Source organism: Equus quagga, chromosome 1, assembly GCF_021613505.1.
Source record: "Equus quagga isolate Etosha38 chromosome 1, UCLA_HA_Equagga_1.0, whole genome shotgun sequence".
NCBI classification, from domain to species: domain Eukaryota; kingdom Metazoa; phylum Chordata; class Mammalia; order Perissodactyla; family Equidae; genus Equus; species Equus quagga.
The window spans coordinates 156,411,835-156,438,378 of NC_060267.1; the positions used below are offsets into that span (position 1 = coordinate 156,411,835).

The 26,544-nt window shown below is 41.3% G+C and overlaps 1 protein-coding gene across 2 annotated transcripts in view; it reads right to left on the minus strand.

Annotated features, from left to right (window-relative positions):
- Window positions 1-26,544, minus strand: part of RARB (retinoic acid receptor beta) — a 166,834-nt gene that overhangs the window by 105,345 nt on the left and 34,945 nt on the right. Inside the window, exon 3 of one of the 2 annotated variants that reach the window (XM_046641578.1) lies at window positions 16,588-16,732. The exons of the other annotated variant lie outside the window; for it this stretch is intronic. Coding sequence (XP_046497534.1) covers window positions 16,588-16,638 — 51 coding nt within the window. The 5' untranslated portion in view covers window positions 16,639-16,732. The remainder of the gene's footprint in view (window positions 1-16,587; window positions 16,733-26,544) is intronic. 2 annotated transcript variants of the gene reach the window in all.

Below are 26,544 nucleotides of genomic sequence, written 5' to 3' on the forward strand. Positions count from 1 at the left end.
AATGGCCAGTGGTCCAGGCTGGTAGAGATGGGAATGATGGGGGTGGACGCGGGGAGGGAGGGTTGTGAGAAAGAGAGAGAGAGAAAGACACCGTTGGAAAAGTGGGTTGATGTTCAGACTGCGGAAGATCTTGAAGGCCGTTCTAGACATTTACTGAGGAGGCACTCACTCTTGGGTCCAGGAGAGGCCTAGAGGGAGAATTATATTCTGCTAAGATTGTTCAGGAAGCTGTGAATCACTGACTTCATCATGTATTTATTTTACACATACTGAAGGAGATAGTGAGCTCTGAGTATCAACACAAATACCTAAAACCCTGAGCCTGCCCTCAGGTCTAGGCAGGAATGCAGCCCAAGAAGCCCCGATTTCTGAAATAGCAGTGCAGCCTGCTGACTCATATTTAACCACAAAGTTGCTTGTGAGAATTCACACTGTGGTGTTTTGAATGGAAGTTGCTTTTTAGCCGTAGAGCCTTTTACATCATGTTTAAGATGTGTGGGGTGCATCACGATGGTCTGAAGAAAAGCACTAAGTAAAAACTTTCTTTTTTTTTTAAAAAAGACCACTTGGCACCATATTAGTCATAAGAAGCACCAGATCAGGAGAAATTCACCCAAAAAGTAGTGTGAGAAGCGCATCTGTTTGCACTGGGCTTTTGCAGAGTTAACTTCCATCCCTTGCAAAGTTCAAAAGGGTAATTTCTTCTTCCACAGTAAAGAGAAAGTGAGGTGTGTTACTTAAGTCATTTTTCCTCTGTCATTAGAAGGAAAAGATTTCAACTCCATCTCAATCTAAAAGGAACCAGGTAGTCACTCACCCCAGCCAGCAAGGCTGCGGCATGGCGGAGAGCAGCCCCGGGCCAGCCGAGAGCTGCAATTCCCACTTCCAGCCAGAAGCAACGACACTGCCAGTGGGAGATGAGTGTGGAATAACTCCATCCCAACTACTTTGGGAAACATGGTTTTCAGACCAGGAAACGCGTTGCCTTAAACAAATAAGAAACAGCCTCCAGAGTGAGTGGAAGTCTATGCGTGACAATGTCTGAAAAGTTATTAATAGCAAGATCTGGGGGGAGAAAGAGAAAAGTGAAGACCTTTTCACCCCACTGAAAGACAATGGGTGAGAGGGAGGGAGAAAGTAGAAAAACAGCCTACTATTTTGATGACAAACAGAGAGTTTCCTCCTAAGCAGGGAGCATGGGTATGAACGTAAGGCAAAGAGCATTGAAGAAGTTAGGGAGGGAGCCACACTCCTGGGCCATGAAAAGGAAAATAGCATGAGATTCATACTCCAAGTGAGAAAGTTCAGCTGTCCCAAGGGGTAGAGCCTTAGAGTTATTTAAAAAAAAAAAATCCCCGCCAGAACAAGGTCCCAGCGTTGCGCATTTAGTAAAGATGAGTAAATAACAACAGTGAATATAGGAGTGCTCTGATGTTTAAAAGCCATGGCTTCTGGAAGGTCCATTATTCCACAGCACCTCTTGCCTGCTAAGAGGGACCTGACCATGAATTTTAGGCCTTGCTGTCTCCTTTCAACTCCCCAGACCAGAAGCTTCTTTGGCACATCCACTCTTGTCTAGGTTAGAAAGGCAAGCCTATATTTTGAGAGATGCCTAGAAACATGGTTCTAAAGAAGGCAATGACTACAGATTTAGCAAAAACACTGTCTCTGTGAGAACTAATCTTTCTGGAAGAGTGTGATTATGGCATTTTCCTGGATTTTGTCAGGTGAACCCCTGAGAGCTCAACCTCTGTTGGACCCAGAGGCCAATGTTCTCAATCCTTTTAATCCCCAATTAATTAAAACTCCCTGGGAATACAAATGAAACGGCAGCCCATGTTCTTAACTGAGAACCTGAACTCACAACATCAGAGATCAAGGTCTGAACTTCCAAAGTTTTTGATGTCCTAGAAAGGGCAGCAAGCCAATGCATTCCGTTCACAACATTCTTTATTTTAGAGGAAGATGATCTAGGAAGCAATGCTATTAGGTAATACAAACTGAAAACCAACAGCAAGAAAACCAATAGTAAGAAGAGAGTCATCAGTTGGAGAAAACTTTTTTTTTTTTTAAGATTTTATTTTTTTTCCCCCCAAAGCCCCCCAGTACATAGTTGTATATTCTTCGTTGTGGGTCCTTCTAGTTGTGGCATGTGGGACGCCGCCTCAGCGTGGCCTGACGAGCAGTGCCATGTCCACGCCCAGGATTCGAACTAACGAAACACTGGGCCGCCTGCAGCGGAGCGCGCGAACCCAACCACTTGGCCACGGGGCCAGCCCCAAGAAAATGTTTTTTAATTTAGGTGAAAAATGTCTTTTTACATTTCCAAAACATGACCTTGGACAAAATTAAAATTTTTTAAAGTGATCAGCTATCATATAGGTCTGATTGATTACTATAACCCCATCCTAATTGGCAGGCAGCTAATCCACCAACTTTTGTGGCCAATAATCTCAAAACAAAATTTTGGGGTAGAAAGTTTCATAAGGCAAGTAAACAACTAGTTAAACTGACTGTTTTCAAAAAGTGAAGGGATCTGTTACCAGAAGGGTCAGCTTCACCAGTGTGGGACCTGTGCCACCACACAGGGGCCTGTTCTCAGAAGGGCCTCATGCTTGGTTTACTGCTCCCTGTCACTGTCTTGAAGTTCTGAAACTTTTGAACAAGAGGCATGCATTTTCATTTTGCATTGGCTCCTACAAATTAAGTAGCCAGTCTTGGCTCCAGAATACCATCTATAGCAAAGGTTTCCAACCTGTTTCCTTGGTGAGGATGTGGAAGTCTTGGGTAGTCTCTCTTCTTGGGTTGACCTGAAGGCTAGTTTTGAGATTGTAGATCAGACAGAATTAAACAAGTCCACCACAATCACGCTAATCCCCCAGGACTCCCCTGGGATGCTTCTGAGCAATTCCATGACCCCAACAAGTGCCGCAAAGGAAAACCATTCAGGAGCCATTTTATGTTCTACTACTGGGCTGTATTTCTCATATGGATAAGGGACTTTAAAGGGGACTAGGAGGAACAGGAGGAATACAAAGAATTTTTTCAGAACTGGATGATATTTTCTCCCAAATAGCGTAAATATTTAGGTGCAATCTCAGGAGGGTGCCCAGAAGCTCATTCATCAGCCTCCTAGCTATCTCTAACCCCTATTTGGGAGCCATGGAAATAAAGAGCGAATCAGAAAGAAGGTGAAGAATATGAGATCAGGCAGTTAATCTGTTATCCAAAGAATTTCTGTGTAGCAGGTTAAATATTATAAATACAGTATCTTAGGACCACTTCCCCTCTTCTCAAGAATTTGAGTTGAGATATAGTAGGGAGAAAAACTTAAGGCAGGAAAAACTCTAAAATGGACGATTTCACTGGGCTCCACATAGCTTTCTTGAAATCTGGTCTTGAGAGATTAAACCAACTAAAGACATCTGTTTTCTAGATTACTCGGGTCAGTTACTTCGTGCCCTTCCACACTGAAAACCATAGTTACCAATTTATTATCAGGATTACTCTAAATATAACAGGGCAAGAAGCCAATGCATTTTAAGTTTTTTAATTCTCAATTATTTTACTGAGAAAATGCACCGAAATAGCTCCTAAGTTCCAGCCCAGAAATTAGCAGACTCCAGCTGCTTTGCACATTAATTACTAAATCTCATCTGGACCCAAATTAAAGACCCTCATCTGTACTGAAGAGGGGGAAAAAAAGGTAAGCAGAAGGAGACAAAGCCAAAACATGCTCAAATGCACTCAAACGCTGCAGAGGAGCATGAATTTTGAAATCTCTTTTAAAAGTCTGGTATGTAACATTTCACCAACCACAAAGCCAGGACTTAGCTTTGTCATAACACACTGGTTGATGACAATGTACATCACCATAGCAACTCTGCATATCACATAATTCAAAGGCCTTTCACAGACACCAATAATTATGGTGTACTTCTATTGTTTTATGATGTTAAGAAGGACCTAAATTAGAAAAGAAAAAATGCTTATCCACAATTTGTTGTACTTTTTCCAAGTTCATTTAATTTTCAGGGTCATTCTGGGAAGTTCTCATGGGATTTTTTCTCACTTATTTTGTATGTGGTTACATCCTGAATCTGAAGTGCAGAGGAAGAAATCAGAGGACGTAAGAGGAGGAGAAGAGAAGCCAGTCAGGCACTCGCATTTAAGTCTTCAAGAGTCAGACAACTGTGAAACAATGGGCATTTACTGGATGTAGCCTTCTGCTTCTCCTCACCAAAAACACTGCTCTGACAGCACAAAAATCTCACGAACAGTTTATTGAGAAAATATTGCATAAGCTCCAGCTTTCAAAATGGATTCTGTCCTTGTATGGAAAAGCCATATGACTCCAGGCTAAGACCTGATACAGAGTGTTATCCCAGATCCACAACCTCTAAGCACTGAGAGCATCAACAAAATGGTTTAGAGCCCACCCACCCCTCAAAGTTGCACGTGCCTATTGTCCAGTCACACTTATCGAGGCCCCTCAAACCCAGAGTGTTCCCTGTCCTCTGTGCCTTTACACATGCGGTTCCCTGTGACTCAGTAGTCCTTTCCTTGCCTTGTCCTTTGGATCACACCTGCTCATGCTCCAAGATATAGCCCCCCAGAGGGGTCAGGCATCTGTGAATACCATACTACCATACCAGCATACCCTGTGGTAACATTCATTCTACAACATTGCAATGACTGATCTTTGTGTCTCCTTCCTCTTGAAAACAAGAGTCCTTTGCAGGCAAGGACGTATCTTAATCATCTTTGTGATGGCGCATGTGTAAATTTTATAATTAAAAAGTAAATATGCTGTTGTTTTGATTTTTAAATAACACATGGAGATTCTATGTAGAAGGAAAGGGAGGAAACGGAAGATCAGCAACAAAACCTAAATTCAATAAACATGATTACCACCGAAATTCTTTAACCATAAGGAAAAGGAAAAAGGAAGTTCCATTTTCAACAGTAAAACTCCAATATCATAAATTTAGACAGCAATATTAACTTCATGATTTATTCCAATCTCCCTTCTTTCTTATTCCAAATTAGCAAAAAATAGGCTCAAATTTCACCCATAGCTCCTCTTTCTTGATCTTTAAAATTAAAGTTGCTATATTATGTCAGCACAGTGCCAAGATTTGAAATTAAATAGGTCCCTGAGGCAAAAGGTAAAGTTCTTTTAAATAACATGAACTTGACTGCAATTAGCACATGATAGCTTCCACTAAGCGCCAGGCTATATAAAAATACACTCCTGGAGCTGCTGTTGTTCTGAGGACCTAAACTTTTATACTTTCTGTACCTATTCTGTACAAAAAAATTTGGCAGGATACACACAATTTTTTGAGTGTTACTTCTCTGTTTTTCTACTTCCTACCTGACTTTAGTTGATAGAAAGAATAGCAGCCTTCGATTACACTGGAGAGAAGGGGGAAATAGTCCCAGTAATAAAAGAGCTACCTGCCAATTAGTTTGATTGTCCTCCAGTTTTCAATTAAAGGCAGCCTAATGGATGTAGGGGGACCTGTTTTATTTTCCCTGACAGAGCCCTTATTTTTAAACTCTTAGCTTCATTTTCCAAAATTGCTGGCTTTAGACAGAAGAAACATATATCTTGAGTGAAAAGCTATGTGCTCTCCTTCTATTTCCTGTATCAAAATTACATTTTTCTCCTCGGTGGCTCTTTCCCATTCGGCTTCACAAACGTCTGCTGCCCAGGACGGGCTTGTAGTGGACGGTGGTCCCTGATGTTATACTCTGTTCTACAAGATGGGGTGTCATCCGGCCCCCTGGCCCAGTAAGGCTCACCTGGGAGCTTTGAGGGTGTTTCACCCTATTTTTGCTCTCTTCAGATGATCATTCTATGAAATGTCATTTACCCTTCTAATTTTCTCCAGAAGGACAAAGAAGATAACTTAGGAGGGTCTGTTTATTTTGAACTCATCTAAAAGAACTTCAGTCTCTCTTAAGCATCTGCCTGTGTATGGAATTTGGGAATTATTTTCCTTAGATCAAACAGGACTGAAAATTTCCTTGGACATGGTTGGTCTCCTACCATGGAACACACACGTTTTCAGGACTGATGCTTTTATCCAGCGTTTTCTCAAATGAGTAATTAGGAGATGTTCAGGGGCAGGTGTAGGAAAAAGAGCTGGGCCCCCACAAATCACAATCAAGCTACATTTAACCACCAAAGGACTGAGCGACTTTTTGTAAACAGTTTAGCAGTTCTGTTTCTGTGGGACAGCACTGTCCCTAGACTTCAGGGATTTGTGGGGGCAATTCCCTTTACCGCCAACATGAGCTCCAGCAGCTGGATAAATCCTTCAGGACTGGACCAACCACCCCCTCAGGGCTGGAAAGGAAGCCGTGAATCACATGATCCTGGTAATCTGAGATTTAACATGTCTATGAGGGGAAGACATAATGCATCACATATTAATTCCCTATTTGTTTTTAATATCACCTAAAGTTTATGTGGTTCAGACCAAAGAGGGCTGCAAGAGACACATGAGGACTGAGCATTACACCTTAGCGACCATTAGAACAGACCTCATGAAAACACCAGGCAGTGACACAAAAGTAATGCTTTAATCCCGCCAAGAAACGGCAAGGGCTTGAGGAGCCCCTTAGAAGGAGATTCTGAATTAATTTGTAATTTCAGCTTTCCAAACGGCTTTTATGAGCTTGCTTATCCAAAGCATTTCAGAGCATCATTTCTTTTAATTTTTAATTTTTATCTACACTGTGCTCCAAAAGTATACTGATCTGAATCATTGCCCCTCATCTTGTTATCTTAATGGGGGAAGGATAGAGTGTCACGCTGGCCACTCTGCATTAGGTGTCCTCATTTACAGATTGAAAAAAAAAGTGCCGGACATAAATTATTTAAAATCTATTGTATCAGCGTGTGTTCTGTAAGCATTCACTACCGGCAAAGCAGACAGATTATTTTTCACTTTTAATTGTGTGGATACCTTATCTGCTTTGTTGAAAGTGGAGAGTGGTATGCGAAACCTCCTCACACGCTGAGGAACAGAGAAGCTATGGGGTCTATTATTTAAAGCCAAAGTAACTCATTTAGTGGACGTACCTTTAACACACCGCTAAGGAAGGGAACACCCGGAGTTGCTATTTATGTTTGTAATGTGTGTCTATTACTGTGTCAAACATGAATGAGGGTAGGACAGAGCCAGGTTTCTTAAAGAAACCCTTAGCCAAGGGCATCAGCGACAGCAGACACTTCACATCCCCCTCCAGGCACAAAGGCAGCCACTGCATGGAAGTGAGAAGGGGGCTCGTCCAGCCTTCCTTCTCCTCTGCCCTCGAAAGCTCGGGTGTGTTGCAAAGCAACATAAGTCACATGAGATCATCTCTAGGTATGCTTGAAGACCTTGTCATAATCAAAAGAAAAGATTTAGGGCAATAAAGGTATATTTAGGTAATAAAATTACTAATCTGTGATTGGAATCTGATTGAAATAAAATTATACATAGGATACAGGGATTCATTACTGGAAATTCACAATGAGCCCTAATCACTCTCCTCCCTTTTGACCCCCAAGATCATCATCAAGAAACGCCCACAGGTACTGGATATGTCAGTATGCTGCCCAACACATCTCCCCATTATCGGAACTTAAAATATCCCTTTCAAACACAGCAACTCAGGAATTCCTTTGGCCGAATTGAGACATGAGTGGTAGAGTACTGTTCTGATGGTAGAATTGTTCTGATATAGTTTATCAAGTTGAAGACTGGTCATAAAACTCTTTAGCTTTTGTATCCTCAGCACCAAATCCAGCACCTTACTTGGCTTTCAGTAAATATTTGCTCATATGGATGGGTGGAGGGTTGCATGGGGAATGACTCAGTTCGTCATACATCCTCTGCCAGGGCAGTGGGAGAGCTGAAGATAAAAAGCACCAAGTGTAAGTCCAAGAGGCTGTGGGCTAGTTATTCTCTGCCTTTTGCTGGTTTTGGGACCCCAGGCAAACTGCTGAACTACTCCTGCAGTTTCATTTCACACTTTTGAGATCATCTCTATGTGCCTTCTAGCACTGATGTTTGAGATTTCCATGCGATTGAACAGGAAACCCAGATTCCCACCTCCCCAGTAAGAGCCTCAGGTCTGCACCTTCTGTGGGACGTGCCTGGTTTAGTAAGATGCAAAGAGACGAAGAGAGCCAAAAGTCTCCCAAATATGGGTCCTCTTCACACTGAGTCAAAATCCAGCAAAGAGACAACTCCCACAAAACAACTTTGTGTCAATACCAAGACACAAAAATGAACTGCATTACATGTGATATTTCTGAGTTTCATTTCCACACTGTGAAATATAATTTGTGGCCACCTACTTCAGTGACAGCCCGAAGTTAGCCAGCACACTATTCTTATTCTCCAAACCCCACCAGCCCAATCCAATGTGAGCTTCGAATTGAACTCCTGACCTTTCCTGCAATTATCCCCGGAATCTAGAGAGCTCCGTCATCACCTCAAGTCAGTGTGAGAGAGGAGCAGCAGCCAGGAATGTTCTGCCTCTGTTCCCGAAGGGAACCAGAGCAAGGGAGAGGCTCCTGCCTTCCTTTCCATCTGGTTTCTCCAATAAAAGGGAAAAAAATAAATGGAAATGAAAAGTATACAATTAAAAAAAATTACATTTAACTTCCTTTTGCTAATGTCTGTAAGATGATTTTTGGCCTGGCAGGAGATTCCAGATGGGCCGTATAATGAATATAATTTAATACGAAAAACTGGAGTTCAAAGAAACACATTTTTCCAAGTCAGAAGGTAGTGGGTTGTCTCACACTGTTTAATGCAGAACACTGGGACAAGTCATTGCATTTCTTTTCTTATTGCACATTGGCCTTTAAACCTAATATCAGTGCGGCCAGACCCGAAGCCATCAAAACCAGAAGCTGTCACTCCCTGAGATGGGGCTGGTACCCATGCAAGCTCACCCAAAGGGGCAGAGACCACTAACCACGCAGTGTGCTTTCCTCTGGGGTCTCAGGATTTATACCACCAATTAAGGCCATAATGAGTGCCCCAAGTTGACCTCCTAGGAGCAAGAATTAATTAAGCACAGTATTTCTTAGTAAAGAATGACATTTTTCTAAACGAGTTATAGAAGGTAGCCATATTTCCTGATATTACTGTGCTTCCATGTACGACCCTTAATTGTTAACACAAATAGAACAATCCAGGCTTAGTTTATGTTTTTAATTTGACAATAAAAGAATATCTTTACTTTTATCCTTATTTGGGGGGCAAAGAGAATATTTTGAGCATATTGCATGTGTAAAGCACAAAATTATTTACATTAGTAATATAATATCACTTCTTTTAATGATCAACGTAACTGTAAAAGAAAGAAGCTAGGACTTACACTTAATCTCCTTCCCAGCTTTCGAAAATGAAGAGTTGTGCTTTGAACCTATTTGTTCCCCAACGTTCTTACGGTTCCATAAATTTTGCAATTGAGTTAATAATTAAAAAAAAGGTTAAGGCTTCCTTTTGTAAATTACACGTTGGGGTGTCTAACCCAGGGGTTGGCAGACTCCTTCTGTAACGGGCCCGATGTAAAGTTTTTAGGCTGTGGACCATACAGGTTCTCCTGCAAATTCTCAACTCTGCCGTGCTAGGGTGACAGCAGCCACCGACAATTCATAAATGAACCGGCATGGCTGTGTTCTGAAAAAACTTTACTCAAAAACACTGAATTGAATTTCATATTAATTTTCATGTGTCATAAAATATTCTATCTTTTGAATATTTTTTCAAGCTTTAAAAACGTGCAAAACAATCCTTAGCTTTCAGATGTACAAAAACAGGTGGCAGACCAGATTTAGCCTGTGGGCCGTAGTTTGGCAACCTCTGGTCTAAAACATGTGTATATTTTTAAGTAATCAGTGAGGTTTGAGAAAACATGATCTCTGACTCTCTCTGTCTCTCGCACACACAGACACACACACAGACAGTCACACACAAATATACCCTAATTATCAACATCGTGATCTCTGAACCCGTCGATGCAGTACAGAAAAAATGTGGCTTCAAGTATGTGCCTTTAGTGCTATGAACCAGAACACGAAGAAAATCTCAGCCTTGAAGAAACATGACGAGGATGGCAGGAAAAAAGGACCTCCTTCCTCCCGCCCTCTCTCGTGAAGAAAATTTCCACTCTAAATTAGAAATCATGTCCTCTCTCCTTTAAGGAGTCCACATAGCCAGCATGGATCTGGAAATCCCTGCAACCTACTTGCCATTAATGTATTTAACTCTTAAGGGCAGGGGTTTTTAATTTAGCTCATCCATCACTAACAGAACATTTTGGTAGAAAATATTAGGATTTCCAAATAACTTTATACTCTGTAAATTGCCGACATACCATCTGCAATTGAATTAACATTTATAACCAAACTGAAATAATAAATAAAGCAAATTACGCTGCAAATATTCGCGAGTGCCCAATATGCACTTGAGAACGATAATTAGCATTTTATAATCACGCTTCACTTTCTTTATCCAACTCCCTGTCACATTAATGATAAAATATTTTAAACCGTGCTCTATCAGCAAACGGCAGTACAATCTCTAGATTAGCCATTAACTAATACAGAGAATGAAAACAGTTTGTGCTGCTGACATTACGCATCCAGAGAAGTTTTACTCGTAATCACAGCCTCCAGTCTCTCTGGCTCTTATCTCTGTTTTTTTTTTTTGCCATGCTTCCAAAACAAAGCCCAGAAAGACAATGCTTCATTTGCACCATCCGAACTTCAAGTTCCATGAGAGCTAAATGCACACATTCTTTCACCAGTTGAAAAAAAAAGAAATATGATTTAAAAATTTATTATGCTCCTCTGATCTAGAAAACTGAAAGGGGTCTAGAGGTCAAGAAGCTTAAGTCACTCAAATGGAATAACTCTACTCCTCAAATAATTCTTCGCGAAGTTCTCTCTCATTATGATCTGACATCCTCGACTGTGGTATGTGCAGTTTTTTTTTTCCTAGCTCCAAATAAAGATTAACTTGATTAAATAAATCGGTAAAGAGCAAATATATATATATATTTTTTCAACTAGACTTTCTACCAATTAGCAAAATTTCCCCAAAGTTTCCCATTATCTTCCTCCAAAAGCACTTCTTTAAAACAATTGTATCCAGATGCTTTCTCGCTTCTTTTCTGCCTTGAGCTCCTCCCCCATTTGCACTTGACATTTCAGCCTTTTCTCACTGGGTTGCTTGACTCCCTGTGTAATTCTCACATCTCTTTGAGCCAGTGCTGTTCTGTCTAATACAGTAGCCACGAGCCATATGTGACTACTGGCACTTGAAATGGGGTTGATCCAAACTGAGATGTGTTGTAAAAGTGACTTCAAAGTTTGAACACTAAGTATCAAAAATAATGTTAAGTCTCTCAATAGTTATATAGCAATTAATTGTTGAAATGATAATATTTTGATTGTTGAGTTAGATAAGATACTACTGAAACTTCACTTTTTTCTTTTTACTTTTCAAAAAAATGTGCCTACTAGAAAAATTTAAATTACATATCTAACTTGCATTTGTGGCTAGTATCCTACTTTTATAGGACAGTGCTGGTCTAATGGGTCCTAAATGCAATGATGCCTGAAACTTTTGGTTGAGTACATACTCTGCTATTGACCAAAATGAGAGGTAAAGGGCCGCCCAATGGCCGAGTGGTTAAGTTCGCGTGCTCTGCTTTGGCAGCCCAGGGTTTTGCCAGTTCGGATCCTGGGCGTGGACCTAGCACTCTTCATCAAGCCAAGCTGAGGCAGCATCCCACATAGCACAACCAGAAGGACCTACAACTAGAATACACAACTATGCACTGGGGGGCTTTGGAGAGAAAAAGAAGAAAGAAAAAGAAGATTGGCAACAGATGTTAGCTCAGGGCCAATCTATTAAAAAAAAGTCAAATCAAGTAAAGCTTTGACCAGACAAATCCTGCATGAGTCCCATCAGGCAACAAAATTCTAGACATTTCAAAGAGCAGTGAGCCTTGTCTCACGCTGAGTATAATCATATTTTTATTGAGATAAAGGTCTGATGAGCCAGACATTCACTTGGAGATAGAGGAAGGGTAGAAATGATTCTATGGGCTGCGGTGTACTCAGTCTCCCCACCCATCCAGGTCCTACAGGAAAAATGAGGGGTTTGAAGCCTTACCATAGAGGCAGTCTACATATTGTGAATCTGGGTCCCGCTGCTGGATGGCCTGGGTTCAAGTCCCACCTCTTCCTGTTCTTAACTGTGTGATCTTGGACAAGTCACATAACTTCTCTGTGCCTTATGACCTTATCTTTAAAATGGGGATTGTAGAGGCTGGCCCCGTGGCCGAGTGGTTAAGTTCACATGCTCTGCTTCAGCGGCCCAGGGTTTTACTGGTTTAAATCCTGGGCACGGACCTAGCACTGCTCATCAGGCCATGCTGAGGCAGCGTCCCATGTACCACACCTGGAAGGATCCACAACTGAAAAATATATACAACTATGTACTGGGGGGCTTTGAGGCGAAGAAGGAAAAATAAAATCTTAAAAAAATAATAAAAATATAAAAATAATAAAATGGCGATATTAATAGTTTCCATCTCATGGGGTTGTTATGAAGATTAAATAAACTAATACATGTTAAGTCTAAAATAGCATAAATGCTCAAAAAATATTAGCTCTTATCGTTACTACTAGTTTAGCTTTAAAGATAGACAGTAGCTATCACAATGCAAATGGAAGTGGCAAAAGATGCAAACGACCGGGAAACAAAAAGTAAGACAAGACCAGGAAAGAGTGCAAGCTGGATGCAGGTGAAGAAAAGAGGAAGAAAGTCTGGGAAGTACCAGTGGTACAGTAAGATGGGGATACAAAGAACTGTCGCCCTCAGGGCATCTCTCACACGAGTCATGCCTATCACCAGCCAATAGGCTTCTTCAGCGACCACAACTCACAGGCCGCACATCCCAACCGAGGGAACCGTCTGTTAATTTTAACATTTTATGGACTTCCATTTCAGGTTATAAAAGGAAAGTACATGATGTGGATTTCTAGACTAGTTTTTCTTTCATTCTGCTAAAGTTTTTCATAATATTATTTATGTATTTACTTATTTTGGTGAGGAAGATTAGCCCTGAGCTAACATCTGTGCCAGTCTTCTATTTTGTATGTGGGACGCTGCCACAACATGGCTTGACGAGCGTTGTGTAGGTCCGTGGCCAGGATCCGAACCCACGAACCCCGGGCCACCAAAGTAGAGCAGGTGAACTTAACCACTGTGTCACCAGGCCGGCCTCTTTATAATATTTTTAATTGTAGAGAAGATAATCAACAAATTTAGTTCTTTTACTTCCATCCACCACATCTTAGTATCTAGAGCATAACTGGCAAACTGCTAATCTGCAAGCTGAATTGAGCCAAGAGACATGTTTATTTTGGCTCAGTGGTAGCCAGCACAGTATTTTAAAAAGTTTTAAATTCGTTGCCAGCACCTAAAAAGCAGGAGATTTCAATTACAAAGGAGATTGACTTGATGTTTCTAATATTTTCTTGATTAATCATTGGATGGTCTGAGTGTGTTTTAGTAGTGAAATGTCTGGAGAACCAGAAAAGACCTTGAAAAAGCCGGCGTCCTCAAGTAATAGAGAGACACTTGAAATATTGGAAAACCTAGCAATGCTAGTCCCACATTCCCATAGGGCAGTGACTCTCAAAATGTGGTCCCTGGACCAGCACCCTGCATTACCTATGAGCTTGTTAGAAATGCAAATTCTCAGGCTCTACTCCAGAGCCCCTGAATCTGAAACTCTGGGAGTGAGGCCCAGCAGTCTAAGGTTAAACAGCCATCCTGGTGAGTTTGATCCATGCTAAAGCTTGAACTCCATTGATACAGGGTAGCCACCAATGAGAAGATAGCTGCTGTCTTTGTCATACTCCCCACCACTCTCTACTGTCTCAAATTGGTCTGCATCATATACTTACCTCTCGGCCCTCCTGATAAGGCACCCAAATTCTCAACTCCAATAGCAAAACTAACTCCAATAAGAAAAAGTAAATACAACTTCTTAATGGAGCTAATTGTTGCAGAAAATGATCAGGTATCCTTTTCCCCTAAACTCAGTTAAATGGATTGGAATACGAGGCGACTTTTACTTTCTTCACAGAGCTGTGGTGAGGATTAACTCAGTTAAAATATGTGTCCTGCACATAGTAAGTACTAGATAAGTGTTTTTCTCACTAAAGAGACATTGGGTATTCTCTACAGTGTTTATAACACTCAGATGTTATTATCCTCAGTCCACAAAAGATGAAACTAGGTTTCAGTGGTTTGTCCAAGGAAGTGGTGGCGCCAGGATTCGAACCCAGGCCACCAGATTCCCAGTCCAGTGGAAATCACTAGCTCAGGCTGAGGGGATGCAAACCATTAATAGGAAAAGCAGGAACTATACCACGGCAATATTCCATCCGGCCAAGACAGAGCCTGCTATGAAGTATACAAATCTCTCTTTTCCCAAGGAATACAACCAACCTTTTGTTACTCAGGGATAATGGTCAGTTTGTGGGTCATTCAAGTTCTTTTCCAGGTTCCTGGTCACTGCCTTGCTGGTAACACATGAAAGGGGGAAGGGAGAGGAAGTCAAATAAGTCTATTTCACTTCCATGTGGCTGTTATCCAAAATATTCAGTAGGAGAGGGGTTGAAACATACAGTGGGATTGACACCACCTGTGGATTCTGTGATCAGTGATATCCAGCCTCCTTGACAAGAGATAGCAGAGGTGTGGGAGGTGGTAAGCTGATGAAATGTGTGAGCCAAGGAAGAGATGTCAAGGAAGACTTCCAAGATCTTCCAATTCTGCCTAACAAGGAACAATCAAAACCACCACCAAAAACACTTCTGTCATTCTACAAATCTCCTTAAAATTTGTGAAATCTCCTTAAAATTCGTGAAATAAGTAAATAATTCATTGCATGAACTTATTTACTCATATGGACTCGAATAAATCAGCACATTTTCCTTGGTTTTGTGCTAAAATTTTAAATAGGAACAAATTAAAAAATAGCTTTTGGGGTTTTACCTAATTTGAAATATAACAAAGAAAAATAAAATTTATAGTCAGAAGGGCATGGATTATATAACACTATGCACACCAAGGTTGAGATTTTTAAAAGGAGCCATTTAAAATATAGTAAAACACTGCTCATCTCATAATATAGCACACCATACTAAAAACCAATGAATGCCCATGATAGAGTCACTGAGTAATTTTTAAGTAAATACCCCTGCATATTTTCTCACTGACCTTCCCTTGACATGCTGTACTTTACAAAAATTCATGTCCAAGTTCAAAGAGAGGAAAAAAAAAGAAGAAAGACAGACAGCATTTTTTAAACAGGCCAGTCCTGGAAATATGTACAGAATTTATGCATGTTTCAAGTGCTCTTTCTCCTTTGCCAGAGGGTGTAATTAAAGGCCCATAGACAACTTCCAAACTGAGGCCAAAGAGAATTTTGGTGGAAGTCAATGGGAGTTCAGCACCCTGACCATGCACAGGAATAGCTTGCCCAAAAAGGAATAAATAACTATCTTGGCAGGGACATCAGGGAAACACAACGATGAGAGCATCTCACATCAGAACCCACATTTCATAAAAGTAAAAATCCACTCAGTGGCCTAGAATCAATAAGATAATAACTGTATGATCTGACACAAGCCAGGGGAAGACACGGGGCCTGAACCTGAGGCCCCTGCCTGGGACATCAGCTGGCAGTTTGTTTCTCTGAAGCTGGCAGAGCTGGATCTCACTTTGGCCTGCTGGTTTACCTGCTTCCTCTGTTTCCATAGATACTATACATACCCTAAGTATATTTCAGTTTACTTAGTTACAGTAAAGCCAGATGCCACTCACAGCAGCATAAAAGTGGTGGTAGCCCAATGCCCACCCATTGTTTAACTGGGTGAGTGCACACCCTAAAGCAGGGCAAGATCAGTGGTAGGAACCCATGGTTCCCTGAGTCCCTCTCGGTTCTCACCTGCTTTTCAAAGTGAGCCACAGTCTTCCCAATGCATAAAAATGCATCCTTTTCCTTTAACAGGCTCCTAAGAACAAGCCACCTACTTTTTCTGGCACTAACTGAAGAGCCTCTGGTGCAAAACAAAACCCAGTTTGCAGCAGACTGGATTTTTCAAACATGGCCACAATGATATTGCCCATCCCAGGTGCTCTTCTAAAGTGACCTTGGCTCTAGCCCGTGAGAGAAGGGTCTGTATCTCCTCTCCTTGAATCTAGGTGAGTTTGTGACAGCTTTAACTAATAGAATTTGACAGAAGGGACACTATGGGACTTCCAAGGCTAGGAAACAAAAGGCCATGTGGCTTCCACCTTGTCTTCTGCCACTCAAGCTTTTGGGCCTCTGAGCCACCACATAATAAATCTGATGACTCTGAAACTGACATTTTGTGAGGAAGCCCAAGCCACATCAAGAAGCTACAAGCAGGAGCTCTCATCAACAGGCAGCATCAACTACCAGATAAGCGAAGACATAAGAGAAGACGTCTCCAAATGACCATACCTCCCAGACATCCAGATACTGCCAGATGTTGAGTCTTCTCAGCTGAGGCATGGAGCATGCCAGACAGCAGGGAGCACGCCAGACAGCAGGGAGCACAGGCAAGCCAACCCCACTGTCCGCTGTCTAAATTCTTGACCCACAGCATCTGTTAGTCAAAAGAAGTTGTTTTATGCCTCTAAGGTTATCATGGTTGGTTATGTAGTAAAGGTAACTGGAACACACTGTATGGATTATTAAGGGTCACTTTAACCCTATATAACTTCTACCTCATATACTTATTTTAAATTTAAACACTAAGGAAGAAGGTATTCCATTCTCTGTCTTACCTACATAATAAAGTTATTACAAAAAGCAAGGAGATAGTGTATCCGTGAACCCTCAGTAAACTGCAGTATGCCTTGTACTTGTTAGTAATTGTAGGATTTATCATTTCATAATGAAAAGAAGGCATCTGTTATTTCACTGGCGCATATGACAGAATGGGGAAAGACCAATATCTGAAATTCAAAACCAGTTCAACTTGAGGCTAAGCAGCGACCTGAATAATTGATAAGAAAATAGTCATCCTTAGCACATACCAACAAGCCATCTCATCAGGTGGCAAACTGAGCCCAAATGTTGTTCTTGCATCATCTATTCCATGCCCAAGAGCGGGGTGGCAAAGGGTAGCAGGGAAGAGACAGCAAGACAGAAGGGGTGGACACCCCTGCACACTTCTGAGTGCTCAGAGGAGAGCTCTCCCACAAATAAGAAAGGAATGGGTCATGATGCCTACTGAAGCTCTCATTCTTCCTCTCCTGTCTGAGAAGACATTCTGAGCCAATATTGTCCTAAACATGTTCTCGTCCACCTGTCCCTTAGCCTTTGCCCTGTGATAACTTGAATCGAACACAATTATTGGGCACAAATGTTCTCTAATGCTATTTGTTTTTTCCCTATTTCTTTCACATATTATTTATTAAAGATTCATTCAACAAACATTTAAGGCGTGCCCACATCATGCCAAGCTTTATTGTAAGTGCTGGAAAGAAAGAAGAGAACAAGACTTACAAAGGCCCTATTCTCATGGTATTTATATACCAGTGGGAGAGAAAACCAGTGAATAAGTAAACAGTGAAATAATTTCAAATAGGAGCAAGGGCTACAAAGGAAGTTCCGTTCCACTACAGGAACCCTGGCACGTCAGGACGGCTGCCGGCACTTCTATTTCAATGAAGACTCGAGAGGCCAGATTGGAGAAAAGATGATTGTACAGAAAAGAACAGCTGTAGGCCCGGCACTGGGTCTCTCACATAAAAACAGGGATAGCAGCTGCCCTTCAACTTCTTGGGGAGTTTACCGAAGAGGTAGGGGAGATGATTGAAAAATAAAATGGGAGAGATGTTATGATCAAATTCAGTTCAGAGGGAGGGAATTTTGGGTGGGACATAATGTTTTTCCTAACTCTATCCTGTGAATTATGCTTAAGGTAAAACTTGTACAAATTTTTGGCAGAGAAAAATGGTATAACAAATAGAAGGCCCAGACAAATAAGAATGTTTTTACCCAAGGGGTTTTACATAAACCCCTTGCTAAGGTCCCAATAGAATTTGATACTAATGGGGAGAGAACTCCTCTTCCACTGCATGTGAATGCAACTGTATGTGCAAGAGGACTGCATCGAGAACCACCCAATTACAGAAAAAGAAACAATCCATGGTGTTTCTTGGAACAGAAGGGGGTAAACATTGGCGATATTGCTCTACTCCATTTGAAGTAGGCAGTGCCACAAGAATTACTTTAGTCAGTGAATTGTTGAGTGGAAGTGACAGAGGCTCCAACAAAAAGAGGGCCTTCATGATAGGGAGAGGAGAGGTGGCTTGTGTTCTGGCAAGGCTTCAAAGCCAAAGATTTACCCATAGCACTTTGCGCTCCCAGACAGCTTGAAGGAAAAGAAGCAAGCGTTACAAAGACATCAAGTTTCAAAAATCGATCTAAATCATTTTTTCTAACCCATTTAAATTCTGTCTTATATGTCATTGTAGGAATTTCAGCTTTATGATTTTAAAGTAAGTTATTAAAATATGAAATACTAATTTAGTACAAATATAAAACTTTAGATAAACTTAAACCTATTTATCTTCAGTTTCCACCTCTGTTACATGAGCATGTCCAGAGTAACTGACAATGGCCCAGCCACCCTTCGTAACACAGGCAGAAAGATCAGTTCCGTGGAGGTTGATATCATCAAATCTCGTCCAATGCTCTTATCTCTAACAGTGGACACAGTAGAGAATAGGAATATTATTTCTGAGCCCCAGAGCTCATAAAGGATGAGATGGATGAAACAGAATCAAATAATAAAGGAATACCTGACCTAGACTCACCAGTTAAGAAATATTATTTTAGGTTTCTTAAACCAGGAGCTCCATAACATCAATCCTGTGGACTCTCTCACAGCAAACATCTCACACACGAACACAGCAGAAGAAATGACTTCATTATGAGTTTGGGTTTAAAACCAAGTACAGTTGGTGGTACAATTAGACTCTAGGCTTTTTTATGTAATTCATAATTTTCTGTAGATCCCAGCTGCCACAAATATTGACAGAAATAAATTTGATATCTGTATGTATAATATGAACCTGAGACTCAAATTTTTGGTCAACAGGCAAGAGTTAGCAATAAATATGCATTTAAATACAGCATATTTCTCATTTAACTCTTAAAGCAGGAAATGATCCTTTAAGTCCAAAATACATTTGGATAAGGAATTTTCCATTTAATTCCATTTCAGGGAAATAACCAGAATCAGACTCAATTTCTAATACCCTCTCCCATAATTTCTGGCATTGGACTGATAACTTTCATACTTTTTCCATCACAGTTCAACAGAACAAATATAATGAAAGCCATTCAAGCATTTTAGCATAATGTTTTTGATGAAATCAGAAACATGATAAATTGTGCATTCAAATGGGATAGATGCCATCCAAAGATATCTTAGGGAGTTAGCCATAAATTTGCTAACTTAGGGTACCAACCAGGTGAAGGAGAATCTAATGCAGCAGGACATGTCTCTAGAAACTAATATCAAACATGGTCCCTCTCAAAATTCTATTATTCTGAAACTAATTCCTTATGGCAATGAGGAGTCGTATAAATTAAGACAGCAGCTTTCAAAAGCATTTCTTGGCTAAAAGTATGCTCGCACTTCCAAACTCCCCAGATAGAGTGTAGCTCCTCTACAATTCGAGTATGCCATACAGAAGCAAGATCCAAACAAAAATTCTCATTTCCCTAGGAGCAGTCAGATGATCCCCTCTGGGTTTGACTAATAAGGATAATTTTCATGATTTGGGGGACTTTCCAGGCCCGTATGAATGGTGGTGTTGTGTACTTAGAATGCTGCTATTTTCAGATTCAAAAGCACAGAGGAGAACCAACGTTGCTCGATCATTCTGGTTTCTACAAATTTAACCATAAAAATCCTTTCTAAAACCAGTGTATTCTCCCCCTCAATGACCCACCTCAGAGTTTTCTACCGCTCATTATTTTAAGGCTCACGGAACCTGAGAAGTACATTTTACATGCTCTAGTTCAGAGCGGTAGCCAATATAAGAGATTTTCATTTCCAGGCACGGAAAAAGCCTCCACAGAAGCAGAACTGAGGGGGTCACTGAAGATTTTGCTTTTCCTTAATGGAATATTTACTTTGCAAATCCACCGATCTCTGTTATAAATGAAGCATTACATGAAATCCTGAGAGAGGAGGGGGCCCACATTAAAACCCGAAGGCTGCCTCAGCAACACTTGAGAACAGGTTAATACGTTACATTTACTGTCTTTGCCTTCTCGCATTTTGACACTAGTGAATAGGCAGTAGACGCCCTGGCAGACGGGCCACCTTGACTGCCCTGACAAGTTTGATGACAAGCTTTATAAAAACAGTTCTTACCTTGTACACTTATGCAGCCTGCACTCTGCTGCTTTTGAAATAAAACAAAACCAATCCAAACAAAAATGCCCCAGGCGACAGAGCCGGCCACAGAACTGGTGCCAGAAATCCGGGCAGGACGTTGCTAGCAAAGGAATGTCATCTTTTCAATATGGAACAAGGAACAAGGCTCTAATGGAGCAGGCCTGCCAGAACCTCAGCTTTTCCCCCTCACCCCAGACAATGCTGGCATTGTACCGGGGGAGATGCACACAGATTCTTATTCCCCTCTCTAGATTTTTTTCAGGGATGAGTTCTAGGGTCCACAGAACAAAATTTTAGCCCATTCTGGCAATGCTTGTCCCTATGACACATCTAGCTGCCTTTCTGAAGTGGAAAAATACTGAGTCAAAAAAAAAAAAAGACAGTCTATAAAGGGCACAAGAGAAATCCCAATCCCAGAGAAACTATTACTGTAAGAGAAGCTCAGAAACAAGGAAATATCTAGAAAGATGTGTGATTTTGATGGCACAAGCACTGTGTTGTGCTAGTATGATTCTTGCACTTGAGGACATGTATTTTTGGTACAACATGAAAATAGAAAACAGCTATTTCATCTGGTGTTCCACAGAAGGGACAGCAATCTGCTTCCAAAGCTGGAGGTAGACCTGGCTTTGTAGGTCTTAATGGGAGACATATGTCAGTCGCCAACAGTTTGCTTTCCAAAGGGGTTTTCTGGGGTCGCTCCAGAGACATGTGATTTTTGCCTTATGGGCTGACACTGGAATCTAACCCCTGATGAAGGTCTAATTCAACTGGGTAAGGCTTTTCCAGTTTCTCAAAATGTCAAAAAAAAAACATACTAGGAATATGGAGATGTTTAGAATAATAGACTTTGAAAAGATAGTTTGGTAAGATTCAAGGACAATTAAGTGCAGAAATGTATTCAAGGAAGTTTGCACAGTAACCATTTCAGTAACAGAATCAGATTATACGTAAGTCAAGGAGACAGATGGTAGAACTTGGTCCTGTACTCCATCTTAGTTTCCTCATCTGTGAAACGGAGGAGAAAAAACCGATTCCACCCACTTCTCTGTTATAAGGATCAAATAAAAACCTAAGGCAGAAACTGTGAGCTCCCCACCAAATTCACTATTTCTTTCCACGATAAGAGGGCATTCCGTACCTGGGCACGTGGCTGCACTCCATCACTTGCAGTTGATTTTGGTCATGTGACCAGTTCTTGCCAATGATGTATCCAGAAATTCAGGCCCTGGCTTTTAAGAAGCAGGTATGCTGCCTCCTGCATGCTCTCTTTCCCATTCCAGCTGATGCTAAGGACCCAGGGGATGCCCAGCTGTAATAGTGGAGGAAGACTGACTTCCTAAACACGGTGCGGAGGAGAAAAGGCACCAACCAGGAAGACATCCATTGAACTGTTACATGGGAGAGAAAGAAATTCTCTATGAGGCACTGCACACGTTGGAGTTTTGTGGGGTTTTTTCACTGTGGCTAAACTCAGCCTAATTTAACTGCATATGTGAAAGTACTTTAGAAACACTAAGAGGCTATGTAAACCTAAGACATTTTCATTGTTTCTGTGGTTTTATGTAGGTATGCAGGTGGGGAGAGTACCAATCATACAGAGCGATTAGACTAGGGGCTCACGACCTGCCCTCATGAAGAGAAATAAAGGGGCTGATTAAACAGGATGCCCTCCCAGACGACTTCACTTCTTATGACTTCTTTCTGAGAGTTGACCCAGGAGAAGGAAATGTAGAATCGAAAGCTTTCTATTTACCCTCTCTAGTAAAAAGTCCAGAAGGCAAGAAGGCTGCAACACTCACCTCCCAAAAGTAACTAAATTATTACCTATGATGGTATAAATTTTATTTAAACACAAATGATTTTCAGTTATAATTACCTCACTCTCAGGAAACCCCAAAAGTAAACTTTTATTTTTCCAGCAAAAATACCTTTTTGTTTTTGTTTGGCGTAACTGTAAAACATTGTTACAATTCATTTTAGATGGGGTCCCCAGGAATTTTGTAAAGGCAACTTATTTTGCTCCTCACCCCCCATTTGCTTTGAATTAGAAACTAGAGTGTTGATTTGGGGTGATTTTTTTTAATTGACTGAAACTTCCTGAAACAGACACTTGAGACACCATCGGGATGTAAGCCATCCTCAAATCACCAGCTTCACTAGGAATACTGGGAATTGTCTCCCTACTGGATGACACAGGTGCAACTTTTTACCAAAAATTACAGACCTGTAGCTTGTTTAACAAAAACAGCAAATGAACGTATTCGAGATATTTTAAACCAAACAAGGAAAGTAAGCATTTAAACAAGCATTCATGAACTTTTAACCACTAAAAAATTTATAGACCACTTAAAACCACCAAATTAAATAAACTATTTTCACCCGGCCAACATGAGGAAAAAAATTCATGGTTGCAGGCTAATTCAGAATTCACCCTCCACTTCCTGTTTATTCATATACTAGAAGGAAATTTTTTAAAAAGACAGATTTTCCTGCTTTTTCAACCCAAAATGACTTCTCAATTTAGAACATTTGTCCAAAAGAGGAAGTGTTTTCTCATTCTATAGGAACTATTACTAGGAAAAGCCGGATTATCATTTCAGCTGTCTCGATGTTTCTAGATATGGAGGCAAATTCTAGACGTTGAGAGTTTTATTTTCTTTAAGCACTAAGAGCCCACAGGGTTCTTGGGTTTATCATTCTAGTTGCGAATCCTTAAGAGTTTGCTTAAATACAATATCAAAGAAAACACAGCTTTTGCAGTGAAGGGTTAACCCTGAGGTGGACGGCAGAAACTACTAAGAAAGTGAGCTGGACTTTGGCCACCAAAGGCCTGTCCTGTTTATAAATTTCACAAGTTTTCATGAACGTATCATCGCAAACCCTACATAATGAGATGCATTTCATTATATAATTAGAACATATAAAATTATACTATGTGCATTATCATATAATTATATCTGCTTTATTACATGTCACTTATTACTCTATTAATTACTATATACCAATTAGATCTAATTTATAATAAAAACACTTACGCATTGAGGTCCTACTACGTGTAGAGCACTGTGCTAGGCATTGGTAAGAAAGCTGCGACCCGCCCCAGCCCTCCTGGAGGCTGACATCCAACAAACAACTCCATAAGTAGTATGTCAATTACAGTTGTGGTAAGTGCTGCCAAGGAGAACAACAGAAAACGTAAAAGAGGGGGACCTAACCTGGGAGTTCCAAAGAAGGCTTCTCTTTTGAGCATCTTTAATGCCTGGCTGATCCCCAGCTGCTTGCACAGGGCTATGCAAAACTAACGTTAACAGAATGGATGCTTCCATTTTTCCACAGGATTCTTCACAGTCTATTCCAAGTTCCCTTGTTCTCAGATTCCTCTTCAAGTTTTGCCTGGAACACTCCCCTCCCCTTCCTCATCTGGAAAATGCTTACACGTCTCTAAAATCGTCTCTTCTACACAGCCTTCCCGGAACGTGTCAGAGGGATGTGAGGCTCCTTCTCTGCACCCATCAAGTCCCCCATCACAAGTGTCCTGGCACATGGCACATGCACTGTCTGTTTCCCTGCCTATTCATTCATCCAGTCACTCAACAAATATGTACTATGCACCCATTATTTACCAGGCACTGTTCTATGAACTTTCTAAACACTGGGACGCGACACTGGGGACAAAATACATAAAAACCTTTCATTTCTATGCCTAGAGCCCGTCTCATAGAAGACGTTTAACGAACGTCTGATGAATGAGAGGATAAATAAATTCACCCTTGTTGGTGGGTTTAATAAGGAGAATAGCTCTTTGGGTCCTTGAGGGGACCTGCTAACTCTGTGTGGTTCAAGGACACAATAACGAACTTGATGGCAGGCTTCATAATGCAGTTCTAGCTACTCCAGCATGCAGATATTGTCCTGTTTTAGTTTACTGTCTTCAGTAGGTTGTTCTTGGGGCTCGATACTGCAGCAAACTCCTAAACAGAAGCCAGTACCAGGGTGGGCAAAGCCAAAAATGTTCTCCAAACAGAGCATAAAGTTCATGTTTAGCCACGCCAATTAAAAACAAAAACAATGTTGTTTTAATTGGCCTTGCTCAAAATCAGTAAGCACATTTAAAGTATTTAATAGAGGTTCTAAAATTAAGCATACACATCCATCTTCCTGATTGCGAAACTTTTTGTGACTGAACATACGACCTGCTGTCCGCCAGGAAGAAAACAGCCCAGCAGCCCCACACTGTCGTGGAGATGAGGGCCTCCCTTCTTCAGAGGCAAGGAAAACAAAGGCAGATGAGAAAATGGACAAAATTAGCCCTGAGGGACCCAGGGAGCTGGTGGAGTTTTAACTCTTAAAGGCTGCTTTAAATAGAAGGCTACCACCACAACCTGGAGCAAGCATTTCCTCTGTGCCCTTGTGGAGAAGGCTCGCCATCATGGCTGCACTGGCCTCACCCTGGGGGCCCTACATGTGGGCTGGACAGTGGCTCCCAAACATGGGCTTCTGGATGGGAAGTTTCCACCCATCCATGGCAAAGCGGAGAGAACAAGGACAAAGCACCATTTGGGAGGATGCCCGTGGGTGGGTCCTGTCTGCTAACTGTCCCTTCTTGGGAAAGATTGCCTTGTAAGCTCTTCCTTCTTTTATGTTTTGTTTTAAAAATGTCATTTCTTTTATAAAATGATCAATAGGTTGTTGGGGTTTTTTTGTTTTCTTTTCTTTTTTTGGTGAGGAAGATTAGCCCTGAGCTAACATTGATACCCATCTTCCTCTATTTTGTATATAGGATGCCACCACAGTATGGCTTGATGAGCAATGCATAAGTCTGCACGTGAGATCTGAACATGTGAACCCCAGGTCACTGAAGCAGAGTGCACGAACTTAACCACTATGAAACCAGGCCAGTTCTGCTTGTTTTTCTTTTTAAGTATGCCCCCATCTGTTTTTTGTTTCTTGTTTTTTGTGTGTGTGAGAAAGACTGGCTCTGAGCTAACATCTGCTACCAATCTTTCTCTTTTTGCTTGAGGAAGATTGTTACTGAGCTAACATCTATGCCAATCTTTGTCTATTTTTATGTGGGATACAACCACAGCATGGTTTGATGAGCAGTGCTAGGTCTGCACCCGGGATCCGAACCTCTGAACCCTAAGCTGCCGAAGTGGAAAATGTGAACTTAACCTCTACGCCATGGTGCTGGCCCCAAGCTCCCACCTGCTTTTGTTTTTAATTTGTTGCCCCATGAAACCCCCAAGCTAGACCATAACACACCACTGCTTCCTTTCTTCTGTTTCAATGTGGCTGAAGCAGCGGTGTTTTCCAACAGGCACAGGATTCCAATCCTAGCTCTAGCAAGACCTAGCTATGTGACCTTGGCCAAGTTCCCTAACCTCTCTGAACTTCAGTTTCCTCATCTGTAAAATGGGGGTCATAAAGCCTACTCTCTACAGGGCTGTCGTGAGAATTAAATGAGATATGGATATCAAATGCCCAAATGCCTGAGGTAGAGAAGGTATCCAACAAGGATAGTCTTTTTCCTTCCCTTTTCTCACCCCTGGACTTGCAAACACCAGGGACTCCCACACCATATGAGCCTTCCCTAACAAGAAATCACTGCAACTGTCAGGTTCACTGTTTTAGTGTTTGTATTTGCCATAGGTGGGTTCAAACTTGTGGATTTGCTTTCATTTTGCAGATTTGCTGAGACTCAGCGAACTTGATGGACACAGCGAAGAGATAAAGAAATGGCCTTAGAATCCAAATCTTCAGTTTCTGATCTGAAATGCTTTCCCCTATTACTGACACGGCTGGTTCCTTCTCAGCCATGAGATCTCACCTGACCCCCTATCAAATCAGGTACCCCTCGGTTATTCTTTCCCAGACCATTCTGTTCACTTTCTTCCAACTTCGAATTATTTACCAGCTGCCCCCTTGTACAAGATAGTAAGTTCCAGAAGGAACTTGTCTGTCGTGTTCATTTTTGTATCTCTAGCACCTGGCAC